Below are 21952 nucleotides of genomic sequence, written 5' to 3' on the forward strand. Positions count from 1 at the left end.
GTGTGCGTTGGTGAGGAGACGGAAGGAGATTCTCTTGTTGACCGGGAGCCAGTGCAGGTCTCTCAGGTGTCCGGAGATGTGGCTGTGTCGTGGGACGTGCCCTGTTGCGTGTGCCCCTGTTGCCTGCTTGTGCCTCTGTGTGCCCCTGTTGTCTGCTTGTGCCTCTGTGTGCCCCTGTTGTCTGCTTGTGCCTCCGTGTGCCCCTGTTGCCTGCTTGTGCTGTGTGGGTGTGTGTGGAGGGCTCTGTGTGGCTGTGTGTGTAGGAAGCTTTGTGTTGCTGTTTGTGTGGGGGGCTCTGTGTGGCTGTGTGTGTGGGGGGCTCTGTGTGGCTGTGTGTGTGGGGGGCTCTGTGTGGCTGTGTGTGGGGGGCTCTGTGTGGGGGTGTGTGTGGGGGGGCTCTGTGTGTGTTTGTGTGTGTCATTTGCGAGAGATAAAGCTAGTGGCATTGTAAATGACAATGCCATTTATTTATGTTAAAAAAAACATAAATAAAAATGTCAAGAGCAATGCCAATAGCTCTAACTTTAACAAAGGCAAAACCCTTGCATTGTAAATGCTTGTTCAATATGCCACCTAAAGTGTTATCGAAGGCGGCGGCCGCCGCAGCTTTGAAGTCCAGCGGCTCCGCTCGAGCTAATCAAGAAGCCGAACTAAAGGCTTCCATGTTCCAAGTGAGAAAAGACGTGCGGCAGTTGCCGCGAAAACTCCTCCACCTCCTTCACCATCTGCCGGGACAGTCTCGAAGAAGGGGCAGACGCTACCGGAGCTTTTTGATCGACTCGGATCAAAGGAGAAGGCAGCAGCTCCACAACGCGTTCAGGGAGGTACCGAGAAGATGCAGCCCACTGTAAAAGGAGTGAAAGGCATGAAAGATTCCGCTGGTAAGGAGGGGGCTCTGGCTATGCTCACCTTGATTCCTGAGCTGCTGCAAATTGCCGTAGTACCGTAACCAGCTACAGCTTCTGGTATAGACATGACTGTTACTGACGCTGCCCTGCAGACGGGCATTGAAATTTCTCAGTCAGCTGAACAAATGATTATGGATAGCTCACTACAGAACACCGAGCTCCCTGATCCCAATAAACAGTCGGAGAACTTATCAGAGAAGATTTCAAATCTAGGTCCTGCCAGTTCGCTATATTTTACCACCCAATGCATTTTGGGAAATGCAGTCCAGGCTGCTAATCAAGTTTGAGTTTAAAATATTTATAAAGCGCACGACTACCAAGCGGTTTCTTGGCGCTAAGGATTCAAACCCATGGTCAAGACTGGAAGTGGATCGCTAATGTGGAAAGGCTTGTGGAAAAAAGGAAAGTCTTGAGAGCTTTTCGAAACTCTAAATAGTGGGAGGAGGACCTAAAGGAGAAGGAAAGAGTGTTCCAGAATACAGGGTGGAGAATTTCATTTCTCCCCATTTCTTCCTCCTAAAACGAGGAACAGAGAGAAGGAATTGGGAGGAGGAACGCAGTTCTCTACAGGGGAGATAGACCTTAATTTCAGAGTTGATGAATGCGGGGGCCGTCCCTGAAAGGTGTGATGCAGCCCATCTTAAAGAGGGAACATTCCCGAATGGGAAGCCAATGTAAGGTTTTGAGTAACGGGGTAACGTGATGAGATTTAGGGAGATTATAGGCAAGTCGGGCGGCCTGGTTTTGGACCAGCTGAAGTCGCCGTAGGTCATAGGCAGGGACACCAGAGTATAAGACGTTGCCATAGTTGAGGCGGGAGATGACCATGGCTAGAAGAATAAGTTTGAGGGCGTAAAGAGAGAAAAAGCGTGAAATCTTTCGGATGGTGCTGAGGATCAAAAAACAGGAGGAAACAACAGAGCTAATTTGTGAGTGCAAGGTAAGCTAGTCGTTCAATTTTATTCCTAGGGTTTTTACTAAGGAAGAAGGGGCGGGAGGGGGACCCAGGGAAGAAGGACAAAATGAGGGATTCCAGGGACTGGAGCAACCACCTGTCAGAACCAGTTCGGTTTTGTTTGGATTTAACTTCAGGTGGTTGTAGTTCATCCAGTCCCTGATAAAAATCATAACGGATTGGAAATTGTGAATGGAGTCTGGGGAGGAGGACAAATTAAAAATAAGCTGGAGGTCATCGGCGTAGTTGTACACCGTGACCTCCATTTGCTGTAGTGCAAAGACAAGAGGAAAAATGTACAGGTTAAACAAAAGGGGGGACAGGGAGGAGCCCTGTGGTACGCCGCAGAGAACCTTACGAGAGGGTGCAGAGAAATCGGCCAAGTGGATGGCCTGGGTACAGTCCCTCAGGAAGGAAAAGAGCCAGACGAGGGCTGATCCTCCAATGCCGGCCGCCTTGACACGGGTGAGCAGGATGGAATGGTCAAACGTGTCAAAGGCGGCGGATAAATCAAGAAGGACCAAGGCCTGGGGCCGATTGGTGTCCATTCCCTCTCTGAGATTGTCCATGACAGAAAGGATTACTGACTCCGTGGAATGCCTGGGGCGAAAGCCTGCCTGACAAGGGGCCAGCCTGCCATTTTCCTCAGCAAAGGCACTGAGCACCTTGGTGACATGGCGCTCCAGTACTTTGCCTAGGAAGGGGAGGAGGGAAATGGGACGATAATTAGCCATGGAGGTGGGGTCTGCACCGGGTTTCTTAAGGATGGGAATTATGGTAGCAGATTTGTGAGGTTGTGGGACGATGCCCTGAGCAAGGGAACCATTAAGAAAAGTGAGAGCGGGCAAAGGGCAGGCCAGGTAGATTTGTCTAAGGATTCGTGCAGGGCAGATGTCCGAAGGGGATCCGGACTTGACCCTTTGAAGTAGAGACAAGAACAACTCCTTAGTCAGGGGAGGTATATGATCCAGATATGACTGATTGGGCGGAGGCTGAGGGTCAGATAAAGAGGGGGAAGGGGGTGAAATGTTAGACTTGATTATAGTGATTTTTTCAATTAAATAGTCGTTCAGCGAGTCGCAGAGGGCCTGGGAAGGGGAAGGTTTAAGGGTAACTATCGGAAAAGGCAAGGTCCTGCACAATAGAGAAAATTTCTCTCGGTTTGGTTTTCGGCGGACAGGATTTTTAGGGAAAAATAGTTCGTTTTAGCGGAGAGAATGGCTTTCTTGTATTGGTTGAGAAGTGAGGTGTATTGGAGTTTGAGTGCAGGGCAGTAGGCGCGTCTCCAGGCGTGTTTAGCCTGTTGGACGGCAAGCTTCCTCTCTTTGAGTTCGACGTTGAACCACCTATTCGCGTCGTTGGCGCGTCTGGCCGTAACGCGTCTCAGAGGGGCTACTTGGTCGCATCCTCTGGCAAGCCATTTGTTGATAGCGTCCGCTTGAGTGGAGGAGGGGAGGTCTGCAACATAGGGGCTTGAGACAGAGAGAGAAGAGCAAAGGGAAGCCATGTCAACGTGGTTCCAATTGCGCGCCCAGGTGTTCCTGGGAAGAGGGGGTCTTTTGACAAGAGAGGGGTGTAGAAAGAAGGAAACTAGAGAATGACCAGACCGGGTGCAAGGGGTAACAACAGGGGGAGAAACAGGACAACTAAGTGACCAGACCTGGTCCAAAGTATGGCCGTGAATGTGGGTAGGGGTGTGAACGTGAGACAGGAAATTGAGACTATAGAGAGATGCCGAGAATTCTCTGGACATGTGGTCCTCGGCGGGATCTGAAGGCCAGAAATTAAAATCCCCTAGCACTAGTGTCATATGGTTACTACGTTTCTATATATTGTGTTAAGTTAGCATGAGCTTATTAAATGTTTAAACGCAATATTTTATTTCAGCTTGAGTGTGCACACGGCACCTACTTGTTATTGTAGCTTTCAACCTAGACGAAAGATGTGATTTATTTGAGAATAATATGTTATTGCTCTAGTATCAGCCGTGCTTGGTACACTTGGTACAACTGTCTGCACACCGAGAACTGCACACTCTAAGAATAACCTAACACAAGGTTGCTGAAGGCCTGATCCTCGCACCATGTTAGACATAACACAAATAATCTTGCTGCCAACATTGGGCTCTAGGCGGGTTTAAGATAGAGTTACAGAAAATGAATCGACACACTTGATGCTTCGCATGCAGAAAGCTGGTAGCTGTTGATGTGATCTCCTCCTACTGAGAATTAGAGGTATGGGTCCGCCCTGCTAGAACCCAGATGAGACCTTCTTAGATATAATATAATATGCTAATTAGGGTGCGCGAAATATAGGTGATACATAATTCTATAGACTTTTGCATCATAACATGCTATCACCTTTTGCTTATTATGGATTAGTGACTATGCTGCTAACTCTGATTTTTATAATATGTATGTTGATATTATACAAGATACTGCGTTTGAGAATGTTGCATTGAAAAATAAACATTTCAAACTTGCACGTGTGTTCTTTGCCTCCCAGTTTCGGTTTGGAATGATTATATAACGAAAGAGTGTTCATGTTTTCCACGATACCTGAGGTACCCTAAGTTCATGTTCTGGATTGTCTAAGTCATTGGGAAGTAATTACTACCGATGAGACACTGTAGCCAGCTTGGTAAGGGGATTTCTGAAACAAAGGTGAGTTTTGGGTCACCCTGACTCACCCAGGTTCTAGATCTCTGTGCAGATCTCTGTGGGAGAACGGAAACCTTGCTACATGGCGCCCATACGTTGATTGGCCTTATATCATGACACTCGAGTAGTATATCATTCAAACCTTAACACCTTCATTCCCGTTTCCGGAAAACGGCGGTGTCGGAAACACCTACCTATTTTTGAAGTAGGTCTTTTTTCAAGCTTGAATCTATCTAAAAACGGTTTCATTGAATTACTACCCAGTTGTGCTACAGAGTTATCTTTGTTTTTTCACGTTCCTGTGCTGACATGGCACAAGCCGTGGACATCCCGCAGCATAGTCGCATTGCGGTGCGTGACCATTTGCGGGCTTATGATGTTCCAGTAGAAGGCTTGGCTGTTGTTCTGGTGGTGAGTGCGGAACATGCTTACCCGTACGAACTGTTTTATTCGTGGGTGACATTTCCGCCGGTGAACGCTAATTCTGGAGTGTTCCATTCTTACACTGCTTCAGCTGTACCGGTTGCGTACGCTCCGTACAGGGCATTGGAAGTTCCTATTGATGCTTGGCAGCATGGAGTTTGGTTTAGTGGCGCCCTACCACACGCTTTAACCGCTCCGAGGTTGGGTCCTTTGTCCATTCCGGGCACACCTTGGCCCGCTTTGGCTGGATTCACTCCTCACCCTCTACGCGCCACTTGTAACGTGGCAGATCTGCGGCGGCTTCATGAAGTCGCGGTGGAAGTGATTAGAGCGCTTGTTCATTACACTAGCCGTAATGTTCAGGACGCCACCCCTAGGGGGGCACAGTTTCGTGCAGAACATGCTGGTTTGAAAATCAATCCGGTCATGGTGAATTCCGTAATGGGCAAAAAGCCACAGGAGAAGGATGATTTTCCGTTCTGGCTTGCAGAGAAATTCGGCCAGCTTGAAGCTGTGTTTCCTAATACGTGTCCCGGTGATAAACACCGGATTCTTACACTAAGTTTACCGAAAGATTTGGCACCTGAGCTTGTTGACTGTGAGACCTGGGGTAAGACTTTTGCAGCGGTCTATTTGAGGTGCTACGGCACCACGTCTGTGACCAATCTGGGTGCGGTCCTTAAACGTGTTCAAGATGAACACGGACCGGAGTCGGCGGTCGAATTGGGTATGCGCCTGTGTGGCTCCTTTGATGTAGTTTGCGATCTGATCCTTGCAAATGTCAAGGGAGATGCAGTGAACTTTCAGGTGGCTAATGCTTTGGCGTTAATTCCCGAGGCCGAGAGACCCCGTCGGTTGGCAAGGATCATTGTGGCCGCTTATAAAACGGTTGGCCGCAATGCGAAGGGGCTTAAGGCTTTTCCTGATAAAGAGAAAAAGCAGCCCCAGGGTCAGTCATCGGAAACTGGTGGTCAACAAAAGTCCAAGAAACAAAATTGGCCTAAAAAGCAGAATCAGGGTAAGCAACAACAACAACAAACACAGGTTTCTGCTCCTGCGTCTCCGTTGCCTGCGCTGTCGGATCGTGTTTATGATTTGCGCGACCGCGCGATGATTAAATCACCTGAAAGGTTTCAGGCTTCTGACCAACGCTCTCCTCGTTCCTTTCAGGACTCATCGGCTCCGTCAACCGGTGGAGGAGGGGGCAGCAGGGGCCGGGGTGGCCAGCAAGGACGTGGTCAGCCCCGCCTGCGTACCGGTGGAGTTCAGCAGGAAGGCTCTACGCCCAGGAGACCACAGTTTGCTACGAAGAAAGTCGCCGCCCTGACAGCGCATCGATATGCCCCAGATAGTGAGAACGCGGCTTCGGAATCTGACGTGGGCTCTGACCTTGCTAGACAGCGCGGCGGAGATTACCATAGTGAGAGAGGCCCTCCGTCCACTGTTGAAGGTGACAGCGACTGAAGCTTATGTTGTAATTGAAACTGCTGATACGCATGTTGCTCCCCCTGAACGTCTTTTTGAAATTGTCCTGTTAATTGAAGGTGACATGCAGCGAACTGTAAAAGGGGTATTTTGGGAAAATCTCTCGTCTACATATGACATTTTGCTTTCGGAGGCTGACTGGCCCCCACCTTTTGTTCTCGCAGCTCCGCGAGGGGAGGAGGTAATCCTGCCCAGTTTCGCGCACACTGTACCGAGAGTGGAAGCGCTGCATTTTGCAGAAGAGTGGGCTCTGGCGCTAGCGCCGGCTGTGTACCGCAATCAGTGTGGCTGGGATAAATTGTCACCAAGCCACGAGATTCCTTTACGGTCTCAACTGCAGCCTCAACCTCAATATCCCATACGGCGTGAAGCCAAAGCTTCAGTCGCGGCTATCCTTGAACAATTGGAATATCAAGGTGTAATTGAAACGTGTGTGTCACCGATGAATAACCCCCTTTTTACTGTAAACAAGCCGGACGGCTCATATCGTTTGGTTTTGGATTATAGGCATTTGAACTCGCATTGCCGTAACTGCGCAGTACAGAATACTCATGGCTCTGCGTTAGTGAATAGTCTTGAGCGTAAACGGTTCAAAACCACGCTTGACATTTCCAATGGTTTTTATGCCCATAGATTAGACGGTCTAAGTTCCCAATGGACCAGTTTTACATGCGGCGGTGTGCAAAAAATGTTTCGGCGTCTTCCAATGGGCTATAAGAACAGTCCTGGAGTATTCTCCGCCCGCATAGTCTCTCTTTTAGAGAGCATCGACCCAGTTGCTTGTTCGTATGTGGATGACATTTATCTCACAGACGACGATCTTTGGAGCATCTGTGTCGAGTAAATAGCATAATTTGTAACTTTGCAGACATTGGTTACAAGTTTAACTTTGCAAAGTCGCACATTGCAGAGTACACAGTGTTGTTTCTCGGTTACGAGCTTAACAACGAGGGAAAAGGGTTAGCCCCTCACTTCCTGGAGAAATGCGCACAATTGCGCTCTCCGACAACACTGAAAAAATTACAGTCTTTGCTGGGATTTTTGAATTTCGGGAGAACTTACATTCCGGAATATGCCCAGCGTATCAAGCCTTTGTATGCTTTGATACAACCATCTTTTTCCAAATCATGCTGGCTGCCTTCGCATTCAGCCATTCTACAATCTTTGCAGGCTGATTTGCTCGCTTCTGAATACTTACAGACTCGTGATAACCAGACCAACCTAGTGATAAGAATTATCCCTGGGGCGGTGGGTTTCACGTACCTGACTTTTAATGAAGGAGATACAGTACCTATTGCTTACAAGTCACACTTGTACACTTCGGCTGAATTGCGTTTTTCCACTGTGGAGAAAGTTTTAACGGCTGTGCAGATGGCGATTCTTAAGGAACGTGCCCTGTCACAAGGGAAGCGCATGTTGGTTGTTACCCCGTGTCCAGCCTTAGAGGCGGTTACGAAAGCCAGTGTACCTAATTCCAAAGCTTTGCACCCTCGGTGGATTCAATGGGCTGCATCCTTGACGTCACAAGATGTCACGTTTATTTTTGACGCCACTTTACGGTCGCAAGAGTATTTACAGTATGAATTTGTTCATCCTGCTCCATTAGCAATGCGGCCGTTGGAGGATTTCCATTGCATCATTTACACTGATGGTTCGGCGCAGGTTGCGCATGGCTCTAAACATGCCTACGTTTCCGCTTGCGCCATTGTGGTCGGTGCCATGGTGAACGATGAGTTCAAGTCCAGTGTGGTACACACACAGACGCTTGGAGACTGCACCGCACAATTAGCAGAGCTTCGTGCTCTTATGCTTGCATTGGAGTACGCAGATCCTAGTGTGACGACTTTGATCGTAAGTGACTCTTACTACTGTGTCCAGTCTTACAATGAAAACTTGTTCTTTTGGATTCAGAATGAATTTCGTGATTCCAAAGGTAGCACAATAAAACATAAAATGATCTGGGTCCGAGTGGCAGAACTTAAAGAGAAGTTGCCACTCGTGTTTGTGATTCATACTCTCGGTCATCAGCGCGTGGGGGTCCACGCTGTTGGCAATTCGCTTGCTGATGAAGCAGCGAAGTCAGCGGTATCAAAATATTTAGTTGCAGCAGTCACGAGATCCAAAAGCAAAATAGATGATGACATCTTGGCAGCAGTTGCTGCAACGGAGAAGGGAAGTAAATTTCCTGCGGGGTTCCCTTCTAAATACACATACCACTTAAGTCCCGATAAGGTTCCTTATGTGAAAATCCCTGATGTTGGCGAACGTCTAGTTCCCAACTCGGATCGCAGGGCTGCTTTGATTGCAGCGGCTCATAAAGGTGTGGCGTCTGCGCATGCGGGCGTCTCAGCCACTGTAACTCAGCTACAACAAAGATTCTGGTGGCGGGGACTGTACAAACAGACGCGCGATTATGTTCTTCAATGTGACATATGCCAGCAGATTAAGCCTTCAACTGCTGCGCGTCCGCCTCAGACACGGTTGTATATCTCGAATAAATCGCTTGGCTGCGTTTATTTAGATCACTGCGGTCCATTTTCCTCTGATACTGCATACAAGTACATCTTAGTAGCAGTAGATTCATGCACACGCTTTGTGTGGGTATGGCCACATCGGAGCGCTGATTCACGTACTGTCATTAAGGATTTGCGAGTCTTTGTGGGAATTTTTGCCTGTGGTACCTTCCATTCGGATCAGGGTCCGGCTTTTGCCTCTAAGGCGTATAAGGATGCTATGGTTTCGATGGGGGTCCAAGTCAAGTTTTCGAGTCCCTACAGACCTGAGGGTAACAGTGTAGTTGAACGAATGAACCGCGACTTAAAGCAATCTTTGACAGCTCGAGTTATAGGCACTGGCAGAAACTGGTTAGCCCACCTCATAGGCGTGCAGCGTGCACTTAATAATCTCCCTAGAAGGTCTCTGGGTGGGCGGACCCCATACGAAATGCTCTTTGGTATCAAGATGTATGTCCCTGACCTCGATGGGCTAGACAGCAAGGCCCAGGCCACGGCCTTTGACGTAGATGAACATTGCAATGTTTTACAGAATCTACAAAAGACCAGAGACAGTCTTGCAAAGGAACATTTGCCCTCCACATCGGATGATGCGCTGCAGATCCCGGTAGTTGGCTGGCTACCCCAAGTTGGAGAACTGGTTCGAGAGAAGATCGATAACAAGAAAGAGTTTGGTCCCTCATATCGTGCACCGGTTCGAGTTCTTGGAGTGAAGGGCACAAGAACAGTCATTTTACCACCACTTCCAGGTCGTAAGGAAAACAGATTTAGCTCTATTGACAATGTCAAGACACACAGGGTGGCCGATTCTTCATAGCATGACACCGGCTGTTTCCTGTCCTTCCATGGTGAGGCACTCTGTGCTGGCTATTACATCTGGTGCAGAACGTGAGGTGTCCCTCGAGATGCCTGCCATATCCAGTCCTTTATTAAATACTATTCCTGTAACTGTCATTGATGAGTTAAACTACACTTATCCTGCTGATTTATCGATGCCTGATTTGCATACCCGTTTGGCCGACCAGTCCAGATTCTCTTTTGACTCTGTTTCGGAACCTTCAAAGAAACCCTCAACTATTGCAAGATATGCCACGTTGTTTAAAAAACATTTTTTAATTCCCCCTTGGACATACATTTGGTTGATCCTATTTTCATTTTATCTTTTTATGTCAATTGGTTTTGTGTTTTATTTTTTCCGCCTGATTGATGGTCACTACGTTAAAGAAAGAACAGGAATTCGATACCTTAATGGAACGTTGGCCCCTCTTTCCTCTTCACATTCAGCACACAGACTGAAACGAAACTTAAATACAGTTAACATTACTGCCTGGCCTGTCCTTGATGGGATTGTGTGGGATGCGGTTAGGTTTCAGATACATGGGCCCACAGAAGTGATTAATGTTCCAAATGTGCTTAGAGTAAACATGGGAGATGTGATTAAACAAAATATATGTTCTGATGATTGGGATATTCAGGCCGTAGAAGCATTATTCTCTGATTTGAAATATTATGCTGCCTTCGATGCTGAGGATCTGTATTTAGATTCTATTAATTATGGTGATTTGTTTTGTTTTCAACACTATGGTAATAATTTTTTGCATAAGACAAATTCAAGGAGGGTTGCTGTAAATTATACACAATGGGAACATTGCCCTGCTCCATTAGGTGGCATCTCCAATACGTTTCTGAAAAATATACTTATTTCACAGACTTTAATCAATCTAATCCCGAGTCATTTTATTTTAAAATGACACAAAAGTCCAAGTCCAAAGTTAGACTTACCGATACAAAATTACTGTATTCGAAGTCCTTTCTAGACAGTTTGGCTGTAGATGGCTACGAGTTTTGGAAAGGAACAATTGACCTTAAATCGGTTTGGGGTACCAAGGATTGGCAGGTACAAGGCACTGAGGCTTTGCACCGTGCATGTCTCATCCCGAATCACATGTTGTTTTTAAATTCATCCATTTTCCAAACAACATGCTTTGGATTGGCTACTTCTAAAAAATTAAATACACCAACCATCCCAGATTTAGAGGAATATTCAGGTTGGGGTAACTTTACTGAATTGTCCATTCATGAGTTGCAAGCTCTATTGCACAATTCATCCTTTAACATTTCCAGTTTGGATTCCAAGGGTTGGCTGATGTGGCATAGGAGTGCTGATTCTTGCCAACGTCGTTTTCTAGGTTTGGCTGAAGGGTTCACAGAAGTCAGACCCGACCCCCGTTTTGAAGAAGATTATACTGTCACGACTTATTCTGTGGGGAAGATGTGTCAGAATTGGTTGCAACATTCCACATTAACTGCAGTTAAACTACATCTGTCCCAATTGAATGATAATGTGGATTTGAATGATTTTATAAAAGGCCCAGCTAAAGGTAGATCTAAACGATGGCTTTATGCGATTTACAATGAAATTTGGAAAGTTTCCCAAATTGAGGCTGCTAAGCGCCTGAGGGCTATTGATCAAGCAAATTTAGAAAAAGTACTTGCAGTTGTTGATAACAGTATTAACACGCTTTCTTCCCGAATTTACACGTTGAACAATATTGTGTCTTCTGTAGTTGACATTGTACATGATGAAGTGTCCGTGTTATATCATGGTCAAAATCAATTGCGTTCTGTGATGCAGTTTGCTTGGACACTACAGACTCTTAAGTCTGGTCGAGTGCCTTGGAATTTTATGAACGTCTCATCACTTTTTGCCCCATTTAATTTGACCGAAAAACAGCGCATGCTTTCAATGAGAGATGCATCATTTTCTATGTTACACATTGAAAAACTAGAATCCTTGCCCTTTTCGGTGGCTGAGGTGACTGCTGCTACATGGCTTATCCATGGTGTTATTACCTTGCCTTTTGCTCTGTATAAGTTTACAAATTGTATGAAGTATATGGCTATAGGTAGATATGAACCTTTAGGTAGTACTTTCCTCCATGAGACATGGTCTTTGCCATACACTTACAGATGCCTAAAGGAGGGGAGTGAAGTGAATCTGAATGGTGAAGAATGTACACAGTCGCCTGACCGCTCACTAATATGCAGACACATCCAGTTGCATGGTTCTTGTAATCAGGACAAGCCTAATTTGGCCTGTGTTTTGAAGGGGACACCAGTTCCTGCAATAGTTCCCACGTTCACGTTATTGTCCAACGGTAGTTATTTACTTTTGAATAACGAACTGTGTTGTGGGTTACAGGTCGGTATCGCTTATGTGGTTACCGTTTCAGAGAGGGTGGTTTGTTGCAAGAATGTGTTATATCTGCCCACGCATGGGAATTCAGATGTTTCAATTTGGCCACGAATACCAACTTTGAAGGCCGAGTTCAATGGTTTAAGCCGTATAAGAGCCCTATTGTCTCAGAAGCCAGTGGCCCTGAGCTCTGCCCGCGAAACCTATGTCCTTCACATAGCTAACACACGCACAGAAGTGCAGGCGCTTTTAAATACTGATTTGCCTTTTCTTTTCTCCGAGCTGGTTCATCAAATCTGAAATGCCTCCTCCACAACGGGTCTGGCACATTTTTTTAAATTGGTTAGCAGTGGTCTCGTGACTACATTTGAAAAAGTATTTGGTATTATCCCTGCGTTCTTTCATTCTATATTCGCAAGCCTGTTTGGCGGATTTCCTGTTTTGCTGGCTTTGGCTGCAGGCGTTCTGGTGATATTTTGCTTTCTAAAACATGGATGCCCATCCTGCGCAAGAAAACGCTCAGCCCCTACTGATGCAGTTTCGCAACCGGATCCTTGATTACTATGGCTCCTTGCCGCTTGCGACTTTAAGCACGGCTTTTGGATTATCGTTAAGATTTTCCTATTTCACATGTGTCCAGCCCGTGTTTCATTGCCTGAGCTGTGATTTCGACTGGGCCATTGATTTGTGTCTCTGCTTACCGACTTCTCCTGACGTCGACTTTGATCAGCTGATGAGCCCCGTAGTTGCTCACGAGTTGGTTTGTTCTGGCGAAAGGGTTATGGCTGTGGCAGCGATGCATGGACTAATGGGTCAGTGGGACATATTCGCAGCGGCGCATGACTTTCTGGCACATAGCGTTCTCGAGAACCCACTGAGTTGTCCTCTGATGTTGCTAGAGGAATCGGTGTTGGAGGAGCACGTATGTTCTTTCCCATTGCTTAATTGGATGGCTGAACTGTTTTCGGATGATGACAGTGATTTCATGTTGGAGGCTGTAGCTACCTATTTTGCATATTCATTCAACCCATGAGTGACTTTGAAGACTTTAATTATTAAGGCACGTGACTTTTTAGTAATTCTGAATGGTGCCCCTTTTTTAATACGAACATTCGACTTTCATATGTTCTGGGCCTATGAACTGGGAGTAGGCCTTAAGTTCGACTTTTTATATTTTTGTGTGGCCACTGTAGGCGTTCATACATATTTTTGATATTAAACTTTTATATACATTTACATACATTTAGCTTGGCTCAATATCATTGAACTCTGCTTTCATGTTTTGCCTCTCATAGAGTATTGGCTTATATTTTCTCTTTTTTTAACCGTCCTCGGATCATTGCGGGGTGTCATATGGTTACTACGTTTCTATATATTGTGTTAAGTTAGCATGAGCTTATTAAATGTTTAAACGCAATATTTTATTTCAGCTTGAGTGTGCACACGACACCTACTTGTTATTGTAGCTTTCAACCTAGACGAAAGATGTGATTTATTTGAGAATAATATGTTATTGCTCTAGTACCAGCCGTGCTTGGTACACTTGGTACAACTGTCTGCACACCGAGAACTGCACACTCTAAGAATAACCTAACACAAGGTTGCTGAAGGCCTGATCCTCGCACCATGTTAGACATAACACAAATAATCTTGCTGCCAACATTGGGCTCTACGCGGGTTTAAGATAGAGTTACAGAAAATGAATCGACACACTTGATGCTTCGCATGCAGAGAGCTGGTAGCTGTTGATGTGATCTCCTCCTACTGAGAATTAGAGGTATGGGTCCGCCCTGCTAGAACCCAGATGAGACCTTCTTAGATATAATATAATATGCTAATTAGGGTGCGCGAAATATAGGTGATACATAATTCTATAGACTTTTGCATCATAACATGCTATCACCTTTTGCTTATTATGGATTAGTGACTATGCTGCTAACTCTGATTTTTATAATATGTATGTTGATATTATACAAGATACTGCGTTTGAGAATGTTGCATTGAAAAATAAACATTTCAAACTTGCACGTGTGTTCTTTGCCTCCCAGTTTCGGTTTGGAATGATTATATAACGAAAGAGTGTTCATGTGTTCCACGATACCTGAGGTACCCTAAGTTCATGTTCTGGATTGTCTAAGTCATTGGGAAGTATTTACTACCGATGAGACACTGTAGCTAGCTTGGTAAGGGGATTTCTGAAACAAAGGTGAGTTTTGGGTCACCCTGACTCACCCAGGTTCTAGATCTCTGTGCACAGTTCTGTGGGAGAACGGAAACCTTGCTACACTAGAACAGAGGAGTTGTTCACAGCTAGGGTAGCCAGTAGTTCCTGGACCGCGGGAATAAAGTGAGGCATTTGTTGAGGGGGACGGTACATAAGTAGACAGGTCAAAGGCGTTTCAAAGGAGACAGAGCGGACGACTAAACCTCCTGCCTTGGAACCGAGTGTCAATTCAGTCGCCCCTCACTCTGATGGTTCTTCGGCAGAGCATCTCTTAGACACAAGGGGCTCAGAGGTTAGTGAGGCAACTGACAAATTCTATTCTGTCTCAGATCATTCGCTATCGGGGGAGGATGCCGAACTTCAATGGTCTGATTATGATAGTGAAGCAGGTGACTGGCGTCTCAGTGAGGCCTCGAAGGATTTAAATGCAGCTGACTTTATTGACACAGTTCGCAAGGCTCCGGGTGCTAAAACTTGGGCATCAATTACTGACATGAGTGCGTATAATACTCTATCAGAAGAAGATTCCGCAACAAATGAGTGAGTTCCAGATGATAACTCTCAGGGCGCTCTAACAGAAGCTATTGAAGAGGTGTCTCTTAAAACAATTTACCAAACCATTATTATGCATCGGGAAGCAACAAGGCGGGAGAATATGCGCACACAAGGTGCGTGTCGTAAAATGCAGAATTCTCTTCGGCGTGTTGTTAAAACATGTACGGACACTTCTGCAAGGGTCGCCGAAGCTGAAGAGCGGATCTCGGCTTTAGAGGACGCGGCAGCGGCTCAGAAGGATCTTGCAACGGAAATTAAACAGCAGCGCAAGGATATTCTCTGGATACTTTCTGATTTAGAGAATCGAGCAAGAAGGAATAATCTGCGAATTTTAGGCATTGATGAAAATAAAGAAGGCGAGGATGTAAGGCAGTTCATACTAGACCTTTTCAATGAGGCCTTTCCAGAAGTCACGCAATGGGACTGGAACCTTGAAATACAACGAGCGCACAGGTTTCCATTTCATAAAAAGCAATCCTCATCTAGTAGCAACAATGCTTATCCTCGTGCCATCCTCGTCTGCTTTAATAACTTTCTTGCTTGTGAAAGAATATTTGATTTAGCCAGACCAAATAAGAAGCAAATGGCCAAGAACTGCCAATTCTTTGCTCGGCCTGACTTTTGTTCAGAAACAGTTGATCGCCGCTGGCATCTCCGCCAATTGATAACTTTATTTCAGGCCAAGGGCGCTCAGGCATTTTTGCTTTTTCCAGCAAAATTAAAAGTCATCTTCAAGGGCCAAACAAAGTACTTTCTCTCTGAGATACCTGCTAAGGAGTTTCTGGACTCTATTTAGTGTACATTATCTGTGTTTCTTATTCAACTGAGATGGGAACAAAAAAAATTCTTTTTGGAATTTGTAAAGTCTTAAGATGACCTGTTTGTTCTATATTTTATCTTAGTATTCTTATTTTTTTTGCTGATGGTAGGGTCATCTGTAATGTTCAGAAAGGGGGGACCACGGACACAGCGGAGCATGGGTGTTCACCAACATAACCATCATAAGGACCATGGTCCTGCGCCTCCATATGGGGGGTGAAGGGTGTGGGGGGGAGGGGAAGGGGGGTGGCGGGGTGTACTGGGGTTGGGTGGGGGGTGTTTTGGTGGTGGGTGGTGGTCAGGAGACAGGTTGTTTCTGCAGGAACATGTTTGATTTTTCAAACTTTGCTATATATAGTGCCAATTGTCATCTTGTGCAAATGTACCCTTAGAGGATTACATTTTTGCTCGATTAGTAAAGTGGTTTTTCAGGACTGTTGGCTTTCGATAATTCCTAATGGGGGGGGATAGGCTAAGATGTGCGACCTGGAATATCTGTGGACTGAACGACCCTAAAAACACACAGGATTTTCCATAAAATGCTTCAAATTATGCAGGTAGACTTAATCTGCCTGCAGGAAACACATATTCCCTGGAGTGGTCGAGGAAGTCTAAGATTTCCTGGGTATGATTTAGTTGCCTGCACTCGCCAAACATCTACAATTAGGGGTGTAGCTATCCTGTTAAAAATAGGGGTTGGGTTGGTTAAAAGGGTCAAAGAAGATAACGGTGGTAGATGGGTTGTTCTGGAACCATTGGTAAATAATCGCCCTTTGTCCATATGTGCGATCTATGCTCCTAACCTTGATGACCCCCAAGTGTTCAGGAATCTAAATGTGGAACTAGCTGGATGGTCTCATCCAATGTTGTTATGTGACAATTTCAATATTGACATTTCCAGTCAAATCAATGTATTAGCGCACCATGGTTATGTAGGTCGGAAACCCCAAGTTTTTAAGGCCCTCCAGACCCTTGTTGTGGAACATGGCTTGATTGATATGTGGCATCATTATTATCAAGATAAGGATGGCTATACATTCTATTCTATTCTGCATAATAAAATGGTGCGTCTTGACTATGTTTTTTTGTCCGACCAATTGGTCGGAACTGCAAAGATTGAAGTCACTCCTAGGACCATATCTGACCACAATCCTATAATTGTTAATCTTGCATGGGATCACCCTTTCAGTCAGATTAGATCATGGACTTTCGAAAGGAAACTGCTCTCAGATGATCAGTATCAGGAACAGATGACTGCCTGGATTGCAGAATTTTTTAATAGTAATAGGGCCACAGCTTCCGGTTGTATTGTCTGGGACCAATTCAAAGCTGCCTTGCACGGAGAAACTAAAAGATTTGCATCTTTTAGGGGGAAGAAAGCGCAGCAGGAAACTAAATCTAGATTAGAAGCGCTTCAACAAGCAGAACTCGATCTAAGTACTAATATCCAGTTGGGACAAGATGTCGCTAGTAGTCAGAAAATGGTCGCAATTGCAAAGTCTGATCTTTTAGAACCACTGTATAAAGATCTTGCAGTTAAATAAACACAGTTCCGAACTTTAAAGTATGAGTTTGGGGAGAACTCAGGCAAGGTCTTAGCAAAGAGACTTCAGCAAAAGGCCACGGCCAATCCGATTGTTCGAGTTATGGACCAGTCTGGTACAGTTCAGGAAAATCCTAGTGGTGTTTTGAACGCCTTTGTGCATTTTTATTCGAGTTTATACACAGAAGATCCTATGATCATTTTGCAACAACAAACTAGCATGGATCAATTTTTTCATTCTTTGGATACTCTGAGGGTTACAGCTGAGCAAAATGAAGCCTTGTCCGCTCCTATCAGCTGGGAGGAGGTTGAAACTGCCATAAAATCTCTTTCTAATGGTAAAGCAGCTGGCCCTGACCTCATTCATTTAGAATTTTATAAGACCTTTTCAACAGTATTCAAGCAAGAAATGCTAGATGTTTTTAGGGCGGCACAAGTTGGGATTGTGCCTGATTCTTGTCGACAGACGATAATTGTCCTTTTCAAGAAAAAAGGCAAAGATGAGTTGAATGCCGCATCGTACCGGCAAATAGCACTTATCAACACCAATAGTAAAATTTACTCACGGATTTTAGCTTTTAGGTTAGTTCAAGTCATTGTTCCATTGGTTTCGCCCCGCCAACACAGGTTTATCCCCGGCAGAGACACAACTGATCATATCCGGCGTGTCATTGCTTTGCTTGATTGGGCTAAGGCAACTAGCTCTCCTCTTGGGGTGATCCTGTTGGATGCCGAAAAGGCGTTCGACAGGGTCTCCTGGGGATACCTGTGGAGTGTGCTACGTTGGAAGGGATTTTCTGTGAACTTTATTCAGGCCCTCCAAGCTCTATATCTAGCTCCATCTGCCGCAATCCGTATTTCAGGGAAGGAGTCAGAGTATTTTCCATCAGTAGGGGGACTAGACAAGGCTGCCCCTGCTCTCCCCTTCTTTTTGCCTTGTTTATTGATCCCTTCCTCAGTATGATTGAAAGGTCCCAGGCCATTTGTCCTGTCAGGGTTCAGGGAGTTGAGTATAAGGCATTGGCATATGCTGACGATATTGTAGTACTAACTGACAATATCGCCGTATCGTTTGCTGCATTAGAGACTCTTGCGGGGCGATTCGGTGCTATCTCTGGCTATAAGCTAAGAGTCGCAAAGACGCAAATCGTACAATCAATAACTATGCCCCTTTCACAGTTGTCTATAGTTTCAGAGGCTACATATTTAGCTGTTCAAATCTCGGCTAATGTAGATCAGATCCCTGATTTGAATTACTCCCCCATAATTGCTTCACTTCATAACAAGTTAGAGAGATTGGATCATCTACATCTCTCTTTATTTGGTCGTTGTAATATCTTAAAGATGTTTGTCCTTCCGAAATTCCTATACCTTTTTAGATCTATTCCACTTTTAATTCCTAAGGCAACATTAATTAGAGCAGAAAGGAGATGCCAGCGATTCTTGTGGGGTTATCGTAAACCAATAAGGGTGGCAAAATGGACTGGTCTACCGCTCGAGCGTGGCGGTTGGACAGTTCCGAATCTGTTATATTATTACTGGGCTACTTTGCTACAACATTTTGGTGTCCCTCTGTTGGGAGACTCAGTTGAGAGTCCCCTGCATATGCCTCCCTCAATATATGCAATATCGCTTGGCGATGCTACCAAAGGAGTCTTAACCCAGGTTCTCGAACCAAGCTATTTCAAAAAAACAAAATTTAAGGTCTGTTGAGCCCTATTCTCGGTTTGGCAAAAAATTTGTTGCTATTGTCATATTTCAAAGTTTAATTATTACACTCCATTCAATGCTCCAGGATTATTACCTCCAATATTTCAAGAGGGTGTGATTATTCAATGGAACTCTGCTGGTTTGAAGTAAATTGGGGTTCTGGCCCAGCTAGGTCAGATGGCTTCATTCTCTTATTTGAAAGAGAAGTTTCATTTACAATCTAATCATTTTTTTAAATATTTACAGCTCAGAAGTTTCCTCGACAAGAATCTCCCAAGCAATCCTAATATGTTTGATAAGATCAGTATGGTGGAATTAATATTAAGAAAATCCTAAATAGGGGCACTGTATCAGTGTCTTCTCTCTCAACTCCCAGATGACTTAGAGGCTCAGAATAGTAAATGGGCGGGTAAATTTGGGGTCTTATCTGTAGATCTAAAATCTTCATTGGAATTAGCCAGGTCTGTCTTGGTCTCAGGTACGCTCCGTACTCAAAGTTATATGTCAATGTTTAATCTCTACCATACTCCTGCCAAATTAGCTAACTGGGGTGTTGCCAGAGGTGCGAAAGGATCTTCTTGTGCTAGATGTAAACTTTTTTCTGCAGATTCTGTTCACATGTTTTATGCATGTCCTGATGTACGTTCTTTTATAAACGAAATTGTAGCCTTTATTAATCAGGTAATTGAACCCCCTGTTAAGATCTCAGCGGAGTTAATAATAATTGGCTACGAACATTCAATGGCCTCTGAAAGAACAAGATATATTCATGCTTTTCTGTTTATTGCAATGGCCATGATTAGACTCTGCATTACGTCACAGTGGCTTAGTGCTGAACCGCCCATTTTCTGTCATTGGAAGGCTAGGATGCTTGCATGGCATAAATTGGAGACGTCGGTCCAGGTGTTGAGAGGGAGTAGAAGGCGTTTGATTGCTCCTAAGAACTGGGCACCATTCGAGCATTGGCTTTCCAACTAAATTTTATTTTACTGTATTGTATAATTTTCCTGTGTACATTATATGCCTAATGCTCTCCTGCCACCATGTGTTCTTTAAATGAAAAATAAAAATAAAGTTAAAAAAAGAAACTTTTTATTTCAACATGTACCTCACACTAGTTTCTGCAAAGTACTGCAAGGCCAAAAATGAACTCGGTAACAGTAATGCCTATTATTTGGAGCAACTTGGATTCTTAGTTGGAGCTTCACAAAATTAAGATTACACTTTAGTATATAGTTAGTAAAAACATAAGCTTACGATTGCTGCCTGGCCAGTTTTTCATCGCCCATTATGCTGCTGCCTCTTTCTCATTTAGGTACTAGGTGCCTTTGTTAAGCTGTTGTATGGCCAGACTTAGAAGCACCACTGAGATGTTTTCCCTTTTAACAATGTTCACCCATCTCTCTCCCTTACTGACTCAAGGAGTGTGGCTTACAGACTTGGTCCACGTGGCAGCCCATGAAATCGGACATGCCTTGGGGCTCATGCACTCGTTAAACTCCAATGCCCTCATGCACATCAATGCCACGTTGACGGGGAAGACGAGGATCTCGCAGGATGACCTTTGGGGGATCTACCGGCTCTATGGTAAGAAGGAAGGGGTAGACAACAAGAGGTCTCAATAAGGCTAGAACCGGAGTTTTGACCAAAGTGGCCACCACTTGCTCTTTAAAAGTCAATTCATTCCGTAGATCTTACACAAACGTCCTTCAGAGACCTCTTAGTCACACAGAAATCATTTACTAATACCTGCTATTGGCACATCTTGGATTACTCCAGTTGTTGATTAGGAAATGTTGTCGCCCTTGCCATGGTCACAGTTTTTGCTTATTCTATTTTGGCGGGGAAGGGGAAGAATTCCATTTGTACATCAGTTGTATTTCTTGCAGGAAGCCTGCAAAGACGTTCTGGGGGGTTCTTCAGTAGGATCTCCATTCTCATCAGTTGACACTCTTGACATTATTGAAACTTGGGATGCTCTGATGTATTTATGCAAGTAAAACTAGCAAAGGCCAAGGTTGGGCTGTACAGGGTTTACAAATACAATCCGTTGTCATCTGCATTGTGGAGGGGAAACAATAGTGGCTACACTAGTCTGTAAAGCGAAGGGAGCATTTTTTAAGTGTTGGAATGTTGGGTTTCTTCACAGGCAGATCTTTAGCTCTTTCCTGAATTAGAGGAGGGTTGGCCATTTCTGATTTTATTGGAATGTTGTTCCAGTTCCTGGATGTTTAGATGTAGAAGTCTTGTGGCTTGTTTTTCTTTTTCTTTCAGATATTTCTTTACATGATAAGGTCACAACATTTGGATCGAGTATGAACTTATTGTTTTTTGTTCTTGGCAAAATGAATGAATTTATTCTTGGTGGGGTTGAGTTTCAGGTGAGACGCTGGGCATCCAGGGCTGCAGGGGAGCCAGTGATTGAGTTGTTCATTCTCAAGAGCAGAGGAAATTGTCGTGGTGGTTGTCTGTGGTGTCTCAGTGAATGTTGATGTGGCTGTCAGTGAATATGGATCCAGGAGGCTCTGTAATGATGTGGTGTAGGTTTATAAGAAGCTCCGAAAGGCTGGTACAAGATACAGTATTGTGGTACTCCAGAGGGGATGAGGAGCTTCTGGGATCTTGATGACCATCATCAGGATGAATTTATGTTGGTCAAGGTGTACGCTGCTAGTGAACCCCTTTATAGATGATCGACTGTAATGAAGGTAGGATAGTTGATGTTGTCAAAGGCCACTGAAGTCCAAATGTTTCTGCAGTTTAGGGCTATCCTTGTCTATGGATCAGAAGGTTATCCATTTCTTATAGGAGGACTATTTCAGTGCTGAAGCTTGATTGGTAGATAGAAGAATGTTATTGTTGAGGTGTTGTTGGAGTTCAGTGTTGGGTGCCTTTCAATGATCCGAAGATGAAGGGTCGATGAGCAATTGGCAAGGTCCTCATGTATGGGCTGGGTACCTT

The 21952-nt window shown here is 44.8% G+C and overlaps 1 protein-coding gene across 1 annotated transcript in view; it reads left to right on the forward strand.

Annotated features, from left to right (window-relative positions):
* MMP23B (matrix metallopeptidase 23B) overlaps nucleotides 1-21952 on the forward strand; it is a 166506-nt gene that overhangs the window by 125616 nt on the left and 18938 nt on the right. The window contains exon 5 of the mRNA XM_086921489.1: nucleotides 20414-20578. Coding sequence (XP_086777615.1) covers nucleotides 20414-20578 — 165 coding nt within the window. The remainder of the gene's footprint in view (nucleotides 1-20413; nucleotides 20579-21952) is intronic.

The sequence above is a fragment of the Lissotriton vulgaris genome, chromosome 5, assembly GCF_964263255.1.
Source record: "Lissotriton vulgaris chromosome 5, aLisVul1.2, whole genome shotgun sequence".
Taxonomy (NCBI): Eukaryota; Metazoa; Chordata; class Amphibia; order Caudata; family Salamandridae; genus Lissotriton; species Lissotriton vulgaris.